The sequence below is a fragment of the Uloborus diversus genome, chromosome 9 (genome assembly GCF_026930045.1).
Source record: "Uloborus diversus isolate 005 chromosome 9, Udiv.v.3.1, whole genome shotgun sequence".
NCBI classification, from domain to species: domain Eukaryota; kingdom Metazoa; phylum Arthropoda; class Arachnida; order Araneae; family Uloboridae; genus Uloborus; species Uloborus diversus.
In genome coordinates this window covers 19,649,601-19,665,590 of record NC_072739.1, presented here as the reverse complement: position 1 = coordinate 19,665,590, position 15,990 = coordinate 19,649,601, and the positions used below count along the sequence as shown (strand labels likewise).

Sequence of the window (15,990 nt, the reverse complement as noted above, 5' to 3'; positions counted from 1 at the left end):
CCATATGTTGCCATTAACAGGAACAGGTGCTGATTCAATTTTGGTGTCCATAACTCAAACGGGGGTTGAGCTATAGAACGTTTTTTGTCGTCAATTGTGACTGCTGTATCTCAAGAAATAATGAACGGAATGAAAGAAAATTTATCGGCAAGTAGCCCTTAGTGGGTATAAGAGCTGATTTTATTTTGGTGTCAACAGCTAAAAAGGGGGGTAGCGCAATCACCCGTTCTTTTTTTCCATTGTGAGTGCCCTATCTCAAGAAGTAATGCTACGTTCTGGTTGAAATTTGGAATATATGTGAATCCATATGTAAACAGGCTTTGGTTCAATTTTGGCGCCAATCGCGCCAAGAGGTGCTGATTTATTTTTATTATCATTATTTTTTAGCGAATAAAAATAGTTTTATTAATGCAACAATAAGAAAGATAAATCGTAATAGATTGTCGTCTGCGTATTTCTCGTGATTTTAATTGTATGGAAATGATCAGAAATATTATCTCAATGATTTAAAATTTTTAACTGTTGCCATCTTATGTTTGTTAACAAATAAAATATTTGTAATTAATTCAAGCAAGGTTTTTAAAATAACTTTCAATTTTCGCTCTTTGCTTTGCTTTTGCAATAATTCAGACATTGGGATGGTCGTCAAGTTTTTGCATGTGTAATTTCGTTTTTGTTGGGAATATTGCTTCCTCGTCAAGCATGGGGAGGGATCAGAAAAAAAAAAGAAGAAAAATATAGAAGAAAGTTTTGTGGTTCGAAAAGGTTGGATAAATACGAAACGGAAGAGAAGAGGAAGGAGAAAAAGAAAAGGAAATGTGAATTAAGATCGCGCAGTAATATCAAGGCGGGGGGAGGGGGGGGGGAGATCTGATTTGTGGACAATCTTCTTCGCGCAAGTTCAAACGCGCGCTGACATTGGCCAGATTTTAAGTATAAATAGAAGCTAAACAAATACGGACTTACTTTGTCCCGGAAGTGTGCCAAGTTAACACGATCTCGTGAAGCAGAAAAAGGTATGTACCCTTACGAAAACTAGTATGTTGTGGCCATCGCGAAACTTTCTTCTATATTTTTCTTTTTTTTCTGATCCCTCCCCATGCTTGACGAGGAAGCAATATTCCCAACAAAAACAAAATTACACATGCAAAAACTTGACGACCATCCCAATGTCTGAATTATTGCAAAAGCAAAGCAAAGAGTGAAAATTGAAAGTTATTAAAGCCTTGCTTGAATTAATTACAAATATTTTATTTGTTAACAAACATAAGATGGCAACAGTTAAAAATTTTAAATCATTGAGATAATATTTCCTATCATTTCCATCCAATTAAAATCACGAGAAATACGCAGACGACAATCTATTACGATTTATCTTTCTTATTGTTGCATTAATAAATATATTTTTATTCGCAAAAAAAAAAAAAAAAACACCTCTTGGAGCGATCGGCGTCAAAATTGAACCAAAGCCTGTTTACAAATGGATTCACATATATTCCAAATTTCAACCAGAACGTAGCATTACTTCTTGAGATAGGGCACTCAAAATGGAAAAAAAAGAACGGGTGATTGCGCTACCCCCTTTTTAGCTGTTGACACAAAAATAAAATCAGTTCTTATACCCACTAAGGGCTACTTGCCGATAAGTTTTTCTTTCATTCCGTTCATTATTTCTTGAGATACAGCAGTCACAATTGACGACAAAAAAACGTTCTATAGCTCAACCCCCGTTTGAGTTATTGACACCAAAATTGAATCAGCACCTGTTCCTGTTAATACCAACATATGGACCAAATTTTGTTTGATTCCGCCAGTTACTTCCTGAGGAATAGCAAGCACGCGTAACTCGAAAAACGTCCCATTGCTCCACCCCCCTTGGAGGAATTCGCGCCAAAAACTAATGGGCACAAGTTAACATAGGGGCACATATGTGTACTAAATTTCGTTCGATTTCATGCGGTAGTTTTTGTTGTAGAGCAGCCACAAAAAACTGGTCACACACAGATGTGACACACATACATACACACACACACACACACATACATACACACACACACACATACATACACACACACACACAGACAGACAGACATTTTCCAAAAATGGTCGAAATGGACTCAGCACACCTCAAAACGTTCGAATCCGTCAAAATTCGAAATTCGAAAATTTGCACGAATCCAATACTTTCTTCTATATATTAGATATAGAAGAAAGTAAAAATGTTTATGAACTTTTACTTTTTTATCACTTTTTAAGTCATATGAATTTTGTGAGATGGGTAGTTTTTTTTTTTTTTTTTAATACAGTATAACTTCGATTTAACGATACCCGATTTAACGATTTCCTCAATATAATGACACGTTTCACTGGTCCGGATTTGATAGCTTTGAATGTCTATGTTCCACGGTTTAACGATATTTTTGATTTAACGATAACATTTTCCAGTCCCTTGACAATGGTTAAATCGGGGTTATACCAGGGGTTGGAAGTAGCACGCGATGCCACTGTAGTAGCTATATTTTTTAGTAGTTTGTAGTGTAGAGCACTACTTTTTAAAAAAAGTAGAGTAGCGGGTAGTTCAATACAAAAAAAAAAAAAAGAGGAGTTTGTAGCGATTTTTCGAAACTACTTTTAAATAAAGTTTCAAAAAAAAAGAGATGAGGTTTCGAATGAATTTTACAGGTGCAAGTTTTACGCGTGTAAAACTTGCAATAATCAGCTTCGTAGGAGTCTGAAAAATATGAGATGACCTCAGACATATCATTTTGACGCCGTACGTTCTATCTGTTTGACGCCATTCTTTTATTTGATATCGAAATTTTCACATATCCCCTATGTTCGCCTTGAATAGAGCATGGCTTAGAAAGAAAAGAATCAGAGATAACTGCCAATTTAGTACCGCGTTTGTGTTTTCTGGACCAGAGAATGTCCCGTGGATGAACGTTTTGGATATCAATGAAATTACTGTGCCAATATCCACCTATATGCAAGCTGCTGTGAATGTCATAAAGAGGATGTGGGTTAACTTTCAATATTTTTTATTTTTATGATACTCACTAGTAAAGTCAATAAAAACGCATTCCTAATTTCGATTTTTCTGTAATTTTTTTTTATTTTTATTTATTCATTTTATTTATTTATTTATTTATTTATTTAATTTTCTTTCTTTATTTATTTATTTATTTATTTATTCATTTTTTTTATTTTATTTTTTATTTATTTATTTTTTTTTTGAAACTTTGAAGTGAAAAAATGTATTTTATTGCTGATATTTTCACTAGATTAGTTTTTGGACTTTTAGCATAATTCAATTCTTTTACATTATGAAACAACAAAAGTATGCTATTTTTCAAATTTATTTTTGTGAAACATCTGTTATTAAACACATTTTTTTCCATACAGTTTACATTATTAATTTTAAAGTGAAAAAGTATATTTTACTTTTGATATTTTTGTAAGATTATTTTAAGTCTTAAAACGTATTTTCTTCACATTTTGTATATTTTTGTAAGATTATTTTTAAGTCTTAAAACGTATTTTCTTCACATTTTGTATATTATGACTCCACAAGGTTAGGTTATTTTTAAAATATATTTTGTTAAACATTTGTTATTATTAATTCTTTTCCTCTCAAGTTAGATTTCTAATTTCCAAATATTTCCTATCCTACCTTAAACGTATCTTTTTTTATAATTCGGTCTGTCAAATCCTGACAACGTTACTAGTTCACCCACCTAAATAACGTACCATGGTTCATAAACATTGCTGCCATGCTGCCGTTGCTTTGTCCTTACGGTCCTTATTAATTTGACAGTCTTTTTTCGTGTCGAAAAATTATCATTCGTGCTGCCATCTGTGGATAGGTTAATAAGTTAACTTCTTTTTTATCGTAGTTGATTGAAAAATTGAAGAAAAAAAGTCATTACTAAGTTTATATAAAAAGCATGACATAAAAATATTTTAGAACCCGAAAGAGGTGTAGTAGATAAAATAAGGCTTGTAATACAAATTTCGTTGTTGTCAGCGGGGGAATCAGCAGAAATTTTTTGAAATGCAAAAATTTTGCTCGCTTTAAACGGGGTTTGCTCGATAAAAACGAGTTATGTTCCCGTGGACTCAGGAGTGTCCACAGAGGGGGATTATGGCGCAAGTTGCGCAATCAAAAACAATTTGGGGGGGGGGGGGGGTACTTATTTTTTTTATTTATTTATTTTAATTTATTTATTGATTTATTTTCAATTTAAATTATTTCTTTTCTTTTATTTTATATTGTTCTGTTTATACTTTTATTTCATTTACTTATTTAGTTTGTGTGTGTATATGTCATTGGCGTAACACAGAGATTTTCTAATAAAATGATATTAATAATAATAATTAAAAATAAATAAAATAAAAAAAGGAGCGAAAAAATAAAAAAGGGAAAGAGGGTTGAGGAATTTTTTTGAGGGGGGGGGGGAGATTTGCGCCACTGAACTTAGGGGGGGTGAGCACTCGCGCGTGGACAACATTATACAGTGAGACATCGGTATTACGTCCCCCGAATCTACGTTTTCCCGCATTTAACGTTTTTTTCGTCGGGTCCCACCATCAGTTTTGCTACTATATATTCCCCGCATTTTATGTTTCCTTGAATTTTAAGTTTTTAAACTGGTCCCTTGAGAAACGTAAAATCGAGGCTTCACTGAACCACCCAAATCTGTTTGATTTCCTCGCTTAATCCGAGTTCTTGTTAAATCATGGCACGTTATAAGCGAATTTGACTGTAGTTATGTAAATGAATGTGTGTTTCAGTATAAATATACTATTTACGTGGGAAAAAATGATGAATTGAAGGGCTTGAGGTAGAAATGTGACAAGCCTCACAAATAGTGACTTTTCGATCAAAATTTTTGTTTCTCATAACTAAAATTGAAACTAACGTAACAATGGATTATGTCCTTTGGATAAAAACATATCTGTGAAATACACCGCCAGCTCAGTCATTTCCAGCCGAGGACTGCAGTTTCGTGCTTATTAGCACTCATCAGCCCGGCATAGGGAAGTGACTGAGCTGGAGATGGAAAAACCTCTTAAGGAAGCCAAGAGTGCGAAACAAACTGGTAGCTAATATAGAACTAGCAGACCAGACGAGTGACCGAAGCAATGGTTCGGTTCAACTCGAAGATTGAACGCGAGGCATGGTATATTCAGTAAATTACCGCCCAGGGCTAAAGCAAAAATACGTGAAATACACCGCCGGGCTGAAATGTCAGCCGGGCCGTGAAATGTCGGGCTGATGAGTGCTAATAAGCACGAAACTGCAGTCCTCGGCTGGAAATGACTGAGCTGGCGGTGTATTTCACGTATTTTTGCTTTAGCCCTGGCTGATGGGCGGTAATTTACTGAACAAAAACATATCTGGTTTTAGTATTGCATAATATAGAATGTATAATACCTTTGAAAAATTCTACAAATATTTTTTATAAGTTGTATATTGGTCTACTGAAAATTCACAGCATGTGGCATGTCACATTCTTGCCCCTAGCAATCAGAGTTGCCAGACGTCCCGGATTTCAAGGGGCAGTGCCGTGTTTTGAAAAATTGTCCCGCGTCCCGGGGAACTTCCATACAAGACGGCTAAAGTCCCGTATTCTAGCTTATTACAATATTTTACAAAACGAGGCATTAATTTAAGGAAAAAAAATTTAGTAAAGCAAAAAATGTGAAAAAAAAAAAGAGCAAAAAGAAAATCATGTGGCAGCAAGAGCAAACATTATTTTCGTTTCAATTTGATTTTTGTTTTGGCATGGGCGGCAGACCAATGATTACTTCCTCTTTGCTCATTGACTAATGTTGGAAATATATCCCTGCGCATGCGTTGGCAATCGCAATGAAAACAATTTTTATAAAGTAAGACAAAACAACGTAAGTAGAAGCACAAATTTGTAAATTACAGCAGACACGTGTTTCGGCGTTACAGGGAACGCCTTTTTCAATGCAAAAAATAATGAGCTTTCTTTTCAACCATAAGCTCATTATTTTTTGCATTGAAAAAGGCGTTCCCTGTAACGCCGAAACACGTGTCTGCTGTAATTTACAAATTTGTGCTTCTACTTACGTTGTTTTGTCTTACTTTACTGTTCAGCACAAAGGTATTTATTTATCCGATTTTTATACTTTGATCGGCGACATTTTGTAAAGTTTAATGCTTTGATACGATTGAATTCCTCAGATTTTTCATGAAGAAACGTTATACGTTGGAAAGCACCCCTTAAAAATACACCATATCCAGTAATTGCCCTCGACCTTAAAAATATAAACCCCCCCCCCCCCCCCCGCTTTCACTCCTAGAAGCCTGTTCCGTATTCACTGTTCTTAAATCTGGCAACCCTGCTTTCTTGCCCCTAGCCCTTCAACTGCACAAAAATATCGTTCGCTCAAATCGAAACCGTATTCAATGGATTCAACAAATGTATTTTCAGCTTAAAGAAAGTTCATTGAAGATGCAAGAGGATAGGGAGGTAGAAATCGTGTCTTTTGACCCCTCACCTGAAAATCTGCTGAGAAATATAGCTGATTTAAGGAATGAAACTCTCGCCATGCGTAGTGCTGCAAGGGAAATGCTTGACCGCTCTATAAACTTGGAAAGAAGCATAGAGATAGAAGGTAATTCAATTTTAAATATAATAATAAATTGAAATAAATAAAAAAATTAATTTGAATTTTGACACCTTGAATTCAAATTATGTTTTTCGCAATCACGAGTGTGTGTATGTAGGCGTGTGTGTTTGTGTGTGGGGGGTATGTGTGTTTGTATGTAGGGGGTACGTATATGTGTGTAGGCATGTGTGTTTGTGTCTGTGTGCAGGCATGAATGTGTGGGTAGTTGTGTGTATGTGTGTGTAGGTGTATGTGTGTGTAAGTGTTTGTCTATGTATGTAGGTGTATGTGTGTGTGTGCGTGAGTGTGTGTGTGCGCGTGTGTGCGTAGTTGTGTATGTATGCGCATGTGTGTAGGACATGGATGCAACCTGGAGACGGCTTTTGCTATAGGAGCAGCATCGTGAGGAGCCGGTCGACGGTGATGGTGCGGAGGGTGGCGGTGGGAAAATAAAATGATAGCACGCCAAAAACAGTTAAATAAAAGCAATAAGCAATCGTGATTGCTCAAAAAAAAAAAAGAAAGCTTACGCATTTTATGGAATTCTACCTGTTTGATATTGCAACTACGAAACTCAAAAAAAGTTTTTTGGTCAATTTTTATTGCTTTTTAATTTTACTCTAAAAAATTCCGAAACGTTGCTGATTATTTCCGTCGAACGTTTCGGCACTTCACACGTTCACTGTAAAAACGATTCAGAAACGTTACTGGAAAATAATGGGCAGCTGGTGTGCCCAATTTGTGCCAGTAACGTATCTTGCAAAAACCAGGAACGTTTTTCGCTGAAATTCAGGAATATTCTTGAAATTATCCTGGAAGCTTCCTGAAAAATTCAGAATTTTTTCCATTTAAAGTCAGTAGTGTCTCTGGAACTTTAGAGTAAACTTTCGTAGGTATAATATAATAGCTTGGCACCCCTTCTTGATTTATCAAGAAAGTTCCAAATGCAATATTGCACGCATTGCCGAAGCTAAGATAGAATTGCAAGTAAGTATCAAGAATTTTACTCTCCTGCAATCCTTGCAAAGCAACGTTGTCCATGTACTTATTCCCTCCCTTTGGGAGCTTAATCAGCCTGGGCGGGCCATAATCATATTGATGCTGATATTCTTTATAAATACACACAGTTGATCTTTAAACTGGGAGCTAAAAATATCTTTCACAACAGTGAGAAGTCTGTATTCGTGCGACTTGTAACAATTCAGGAAACTTTTTGATAAAGATACTTGGTTTATCCAGGAAGTGGATAAAAACCATTGAAATCCTGAATTGTTACGCGGAAATACTCAGTAGTGTTTCAGAATTTCTTCACAGTGTTTAGCAACTATCAGAGAAAATCAAGTTTCATTGTCAAAAAAATTTCTGAATTGCTACAAGTTTCACGAATACAAACTTCTCACTGTTGTGAAAAATATTTTTAGCTACCAATTGAGAGATTTATCGAGCATATTCATTAAGTGCATTGGCTTCATATTTGATTACGGTCCGTCCAGACTAACTGAAGCTTTTATTTCAGCGTATTTGAAGAGCGTATTAGCTCTACATATTAAAAAGGAGTAACGTCAATGACATTGTGAAATTCTGTTTGTGACGTTCCCGCGTCCAGGAGACCCCAATGCATCTATCGTCCTGAAATGTTGCACAAAATTGCTTCGAGCCCCGAGAGTTAGCAACTGTAGTTATAATAATTTTTTAAATTTCGATTTTTTTTTTTTTTTTTTTTTTTTTTTGAGCAATCACGATTGCTTATTGTTCTCACTTGACTGTTTTTGGCGTCTTTTGATTTTTCCCACCGCCACCCTCCGCACCATCACCGTCGACGGGCTCCTCACGATGCTGCTCCTATAGCAAAAGCCGTCTCCAGGTTGCATCCATGTCCTACACACACGCGCATACATACACAACTACACACACGCATACATACAGACACCTACACATACATACACACAAAAACATACACACATACATACACACAACTACTCACACATTCATGCATACATACAGACACCTGCACATACACACAAAAACATACACACAACTACCCACACATTCATGCCTGCACACAGACACAAACACATATGCCTACACACATATACACATACCTCCCCACACACACACATTCATACACACAACTACCCACACACTTATGCCAGTACATAGACACAAACACACATGCCTACACACACATACACATAACCCTACACACAAACACATACCCCCACACACAAACACACACGCCTACATACACACACGCGTGATTGCGAAAAACATAATTTGAATTCAAGATGTCAAAATTACACTTTTTTAAAGTGATTGGTGAATAATTAAAACGTGTCCCTGCTAGTGTGAAACTTTCACTTCTATCGCATTTCTTTACGACCTGCCCTGCCAGTGGCGGCTCGTGCCTTGAAAAAGTGAGGCGGCCAGATCATGGTTGCACTCGCCCCCCCCCCCCCCCCGTTTTGGAAAAAAAAAAGAATTTTCTTTTTTAAATATATATTTCTTTAAAATTAAAACTTTCTTAAATTATTTTTTTGTGTTAAATTAATAAAATTAAAAGCCAATCACGAAAGATATTAATTTTATATTTATGTCCATGATTGCCGACAGGATGGTGCACCTTCTCTACCTGATTCAAAAATAAAATTTTGTTTCTCAGATAGGGAAAAGCTTCAAAATATGTCACGAAATTATTAATCTCACGTTTATGTCCACTACACTTTCCGGCGCTGCAGTACGTCTCCCTTGCAGCACCGGTAAAGCCCTGGTTTCCTAGAAGCGAAATCACCGAGCTTTGGCGTCGCTACTCGGCGTGACGCTGAAATCAAAGTCAAGTGATTCCGACGTGGCCACTCACGACGTCGATTTCGCTCGGGCGCGCATGCGCAGAAGAATCAACTTTTCCTCTCGGCGATAAGCGACGCCGAAGGTCGGCGATTCGCTCGTAGGAAACCAATGCTTAAGAGACTGTAAGGAAGGCACTTTCACCTCCTGGCTTTTCAGAATAAATAAATTAATTTTATAACGCAATATTAATCAATGTTTTTAATAGTAATGTTATTTTTAATCTTTTAATAACTAATTAATTTAAATGAGTAAAATTTATTTATTTTTAAACAAGATCGAATTACATAAGTGCAAAATTATTGTGATCAGAGGCATATGTAAAAATTATAAATTAATTAACTTTAACAAAGATGAAAATACATCTCAGTATTCACTTTAAAATGAATAAAATAAAAATAGATTAGCTAAATTTTTTAAAAAATCTAAAAATAAATAAATTAAAAAACATAATAATAATTTTTAAAAAAATCTTAGTGATTTACATGCGGGTGTACCCTTCTGCATTTGAATCTGTCGGCGAACATGAGCGAGATTCAGAATTTTTATGCAGACAAAGAAAGGGGAAAAAAACGAACTCTTTTTATTTTCTTCCAACTATTAATAACATGTCACATTTTCTTTAAAACTATATGAGCAGTAATTTAAAACAAGTAATAATTTCTATGTGGCAATCGGAAGACATTTTTTTGAATAGAAAAAATAATCTTGTAACAAGATATGCACATACGTACATACAAAACCACTCAAAAGTGGCGCAACTAGAAAATAATTTTTAAAGGGGGGGGGGGCATAGTATAAAAAAACAACTCTAAACAAACTCTAAATAAATAATAAAAACAGCCGTTACCATGGTAATCTGAAAAATCAGAACATTAACTTTGATCAAGTGAGGGTAATAAGCAATTCGTGATTGCTCAAAAAAAAAAAACCCTCAAATGAATGAAATTACTCTGGTAACATTTAAAAGAGCGCATTTTGGAGAAAATAGCCATGCTTTATTTACATTAACTAAATCAAATTCACTTTTAGCATCTCACTCGAATAAAATATTTTGTGAGGATCTTCTTTCAAAATTCAAAATAACCCTTAAAAACTTCATTTCGCTTCTTATTACGTCAGCGTAACAGTTTATTCATTTGTGTACCTACTTGATCCACGTTGGGTATAGTTGATAAATTTCGAGAAGAAATTTAAGATTTTATTATTGCGAATACATTATGTCTACAAAGGTTTGAAATCAGTGGCGCACACAAGGCAGGGGTCCAGGGGGTCCGGACCCCTCCCATAAGTCTTGCTTTTCCCCCGATTGATTAGGATTCTATATATTTTGTACGTAGATTAATTTCAAACAACGGTAACAATAATTTAAGATCTAATGGGAGAAAAAATAAAATCATCATGCTAAAAGATTTATAAAAATATTGTGCACTTTTCCTATAACGAATCGCCTATAAGGAGCAGAATGGGTATTATAAATGCACTGTAATAACCATGTTTATAGTTTTGTAATTTCAGATTAAAATGAGATTCTATGATTTTGAATCCATTTTTTTATTATGAAAAAAGTAAAGCATAAATTATTTTGCTTTCTCGTTATTTATATCGTTCTCAGGAATCGATAAAATCAAGTCAATATGTTTGATGGCGTATTAGAGTATGATGAGAGAATAAGGCTTTCGATTTGGACCCTCCCCTTGCAAAATTTATGTGTGCGCCACTGTTTGAAATCATTATTTAATAGGAAAATAGTACTTGCATCCGATGAAATTTTGTTTTGGTACGTAACATCAGTAACAAAAAATATAAACTAACGAATCTAACAAAAATCAAACTGTAAAATGTGCATAAATTATAACCGGTCTAACCTATTAAGTTATCCTTTAAGTATGGATTTCATTATACTGTACAATTTTCAAGCAAGAAACAAAAGCAAATTTCTCACGAAGTTTTTCATCAGATTTTAAATGTCCCGTAAAGTTTGTCTACAGTTGCGTTTTTGAAACTATACAGTTTCGAAAATTGGGGAGGGTGGGGGGAGAAGTTGGTTTCGATCTATTGTTTAGAAAAAAATCGATTAGAGGCAGTCCCTGAGCTCCATCCCTTTACCTAACGTCAATAAATATGGCCTATATTTTTAAGCATTCAATTTCAACAACGTTCCGCTGAGACCACTGCACCCAGGACCGGATCTCTAAATTTTGAACCCCCAGCAAAGAAAGTCTAAAAAATTGGGTTTTTAAAACTACGAGTTTAAATTTTTTTCCGCGGGAGAACGACCGGACCCCCCCCCCCCCCCCCGCCTCTCCTTATCTTTCCTATCCGATAAGAAGTTCTCTCTCTCTCTCTCTTTCCTTTGTTTTCTGGTCAAGTAAACCCTCCCCCAAAAAATTTTTCTTCTTTAGTTGCGCTCCTGAATAACGTGCATTGGAAAACAGGGTAAAGCTGGGATTTTGCTAGCTGTCTGAAATCGGGGCTCGGATCTCACCCCCCCCCCCCTCTCCCCTGCATTACCTAAATTACCAAAAAACAGAGAAGACAAAATTTTTCGCAGTAAATTTTTTTTTATCAGAAATGTCGTTGTTTTTCCTTTTTAAATAAGAATATAACTACCTCTCCCCTACCCCCAAAGCTTGTTGATTCAAAAAAATTAAAAAGTTATGATTTTTTGCATTGTAAATATAGGAAACCATATCACTTTTGTTGTGTCAATTAACGGGCCTCCGGATCAGGTTGTGCCTGGGGCCTCAAAATCGCTTGATCCGCCACTGTTGCTTCCCCCCGGAAAAAATTTCGGAATTGAAGTCCTGAAAACGCAATCGTCGGCCATCTTTGATGACGTAGCAGAAGACATGGGATTCAGAACTTTTCTCCAGAGACTTTTCGAGGTAGGAGTTCCAGAAATGTTATTTTAGACGATCTTTCATGATGTTGAAAGATGAGGAAAGAATGACATGGGGGCTCCTCTTCGGAAAATTTTCGAAATTGTAGTCCTGAAAACTCAAGTCATCTTTTATGGTTGATCATCTTTGGTAGCGTAGGTTTGGTAGGGAAGGGATGGGTTTAGGAACTATCCCTCAAGTTTTCAATATTGAAGCTTCAAAAACGTAATGATAGTGAGTCTTTATTAATGTTAGGGGAAGGACTCGAGATCGGGGGCTCTCCCTCGGAATTTTTTTTGGAATTTACGTTCTAAAAATGTAACTGAAGTTCCTCATTAACGACATTTTCGAAAAAGTTTTCGATGCCGGCGATTTTTTCCAAATTGAAGCTCTAAAAATTCAAAATTTTTGACGATCTTTGATGACATTGGAGAGGGGATTGAGGGACTCTCCCCTGGAAAATTTTTGAAATACAGCTGTCAGCGATTTTTTGAGATGTGTTTGGAGGAGGGGAGAGAGAGTTTGGGAACCTTTTCCCGGAATTGTTTTGAATTTACAAACCTTTTCGGTTGCGGCTGCCCCCCCCCCCCCCTCCCCTGTGAATCCGCCACTGCATCGAGTTATAATACTACTATTATAAATCGATGGTTTTGACAGCGAAGGCTGTCGAGTGAATAATAAAATTCAAATGACATTTTGTGAGACTTTGCTGTATCATCAATTGTCAAATCATCTGTTGATTGAAGTAAATATTTGCTTTTCAGAGCTTGGCTAAATGAGAGGTCACGGGAGGTCATTGCGACCTCCCCAAAATTTCCTTGATCGGCAAATATTTTTTTCTAAAATTTAGGAGCATATTTGCAATATTGGAATTTTTATGTTCCCGAATGTCCCTTTTCATTAGATTTACTTACGTGTGTTTACCCGTATTTTATCATTCGGCAAAATTTGGAGATACATTCGGTAAATTGAGAATTTCTGCCTTCCCAAAAATTGAAGTTCGGGGCGCCCTTGTTCATTTTGTCTCTCGCATAGTGACACTATTTAAAGAGTTTATTTATTTATTTATTTTTTTGGAAGAAATAATACACTTCTTTTAGTGATATATGATACTGCAACGCAGTGGCGCACACAAGGGGGAGGTCGAGAGGGTCCGGACCCTTCCCTTGAGCTTTTTTAATTGACTATAATTCTATGTCTGTAGTACGTAAAATAATTAAAAGAAAAGGAACCATGACTTACATATTTAATAAATGAAAAATAATATAGTTTATTTTCTCTGTTTCTTCCTCTACAAAATCGAACTGTGTGTGAACGTAAACTGTTCTTTAATGCTGATTTTGCTTTGCTGTTTTTATTTTATAACTATGAGAAAAGTAAATAAATTCATTCTTATGCCTTCTGCTACTTTAATGAAGCATTAGTTATTCATAAATTAATTTTATTAACTAATGCTATGTATGTCTTCATTATTATTTTTTTATCTGTTTTGTTTCCGACAATCAATAGAATCAAAAGAATATGCTTGGATACGTGTTGAAGTATGATATTAGAAAGGTGGACCTTCGATCCTGGACCCCTCTCCCCCCTGCAATGTTATAGTTACCGTCAATGATTAAGTTACTGTCATTGGAAATGCGAGTTAACGTTATATTAATGTATGAACAGGGAACACGGATAATTTTGACAAAAGAGACAAGTTGCATTTTACTGACTGGTTAAACTCAATTGAAATTTTAATCATTTCAGAAGCTGTACTGAATCATCGATTGGAAAATCCAGGTCCTTCAGCAGCTTATGCGCAAGCGTTAAGTGTGCCAATGCCACCTTTATTACTGGATACTAACACAGTGGACGCGCAATACTGTTTTGAGAATCTCGCCATCACCTACCCTTTAGATGCAGGGCGCTTACAACAATTCTTAATTGAAGTGAAAGGGAAAAGTGCTAATTTCAAACCCGTGGTGGAGAAATATACCAAAGAATTCCTGTCTTTTCGTAAACAGCTTATATGGTTGAAACAGGCATTACAGCACAGACAAAGTCTGTATGGCAAGAAGAAAGGCCTTCCTAAAAGAATGTTTGACGACACATTGTTAAAGAGACTGAAGCATACAATTATTCCTGATCTTGATGATCTGATCGACAATCAGAAGAATTGAAGACACCTTGTTGAAGACACTGAAGACTTTTTTCGGGTCTTGACGATCTAATCGGTTGAAGATAACTTGTTGAAAATATTGAAGAAGATTCCTGTTCTTCGCACAAGGACAGTTAATAATATTTTTCAAATATTTTTTTCGTTGTAACATGGGAAAAAAGAAATTGAATAAAATGTCAATTTATAGAAAGGTTCATCACTTTCTAACTGACTTCGAAAAAGAATGATGGATTTGTACAATATTTTTATTTTGCTTTATTTTACCCTTTTTAATTTATCATCGGATTTACCGATTCAGCTGATATCCCCCCCCCTTTTTCTAAATAAACTAGGTGGCTCCAACCCTTGCACGCTGAGCTCACCTGATTCCCAAGGTTTTTTTTCGCAATCTTCGGAATTAGTTGGGTCGCGTAGCTACTTATTTGGTTCGCATAGGTTTAAATCGTCTGCTAGAAAGAATCAAAATACGATTAGAACAAAATGAAAATTCTACTCCCTCTCCCGTAGTATATATAATTCAAGTTAAGAACTCACTGTAATTGGAACAATCATAAAATATCACACTCCGAAGAGAGAAAAGGACTTGATGAAAATACATATAAACAATATTATTTTTTAAAAACACTTGGAAGAGCGCACCTCCCACCGGGGCCCAAAAATTTCACAGTTATAGGTGCTAAGCGACGTGAACATAGCCTAACGACCGTTTTGTAAACTTGAAAAGACGCTTTCAAATTTGCGTATTCCAGCAACATTTTACGCTAAGTCCGAATTTGAATTAGGTTTAGCTTGGGATTTTCGCCAAAGTAGAAACCCGTATGTCTCTTGTTTTTAATAACTGAGAAAATTGAAACAGACTTCATCTTGTACAGGAAAAAAAGCTCTTTCGAAAGACGAAGAGTATTAAGCAGTGTGGGAAATCTTTTATCTCCTTAATGGACATTTTATGGGAAATTTAAGCCTAAAAAATTTAAAAAATAATTGGAAATTAAAAAATAAAAAAACGGTCCCGAGGTGCAACAGAGCCCCCCCCCCCCCTCCCCGCTGGGATCTCAAGTAATTTTGTACCGAATTTCAAGGCTGCAGGTGCTGTGGGGTCTCTAAGACACTGAACAGTCACAGACACAATTTTACAATTTCTTTGACATAAAATTTTTTCTTTCAAATGCAGAGATAAGATGTGATACAAGCATATTTTTTTTTCTTTCTTCTATGCAGTATTTATCTAATACTTGTGCACCTATACAGCACATGTTTTAGATGAGAACTAAGATCTAAACGTTTTGCTGCCTTATTTCTTTTTTCCACAGTCTACCTCGAAAATAAAAGTTTTGCCTTGTGACGCATGCTCAACACTCAGCCTTGAACACAAAAGAAATCTGTAAAATTTCCCGACAAATTGCGGAAATATAACCAAAAGGGAAAAATTATAGATCGCCCGATTAAAAAAAAAAAAAAAAAAAA

The 15,990-nt window shown here is 35.7% G+C and overlaps 1 protein-coding gene across 1 annotated transcript; it reads left to right on the top strand.

Moving 5' to 3' along the window:
- Positions 1 to 964: 964 nt before the first annotated feature.
- On the top strand, positions 965 to 14,726 carry LOC129230039 (uncharacterized). The gene is made up of 3 exons (XM_054864424.1): positions 965 to 1,016; positions 6,462 to 6,645; positions 14,115 to 14,726. The coding sequence occupies exons 2-3, from the start codon at positions 6,483 to 6,485 to the stop codon at positions 14,525 to 14,527; spliced, it is 576 nt and encodes a 191-aa protein (XP_054720399.1). The 5' UTR covers positions 965 to 1,016; positions 6,462 to 6,482; the 3' UTR covers positions 14,528 to 14,726.
- The last annotated feature ends 1,264 nt before the right edge of the window (positions 14,727 to 15,990 follow it).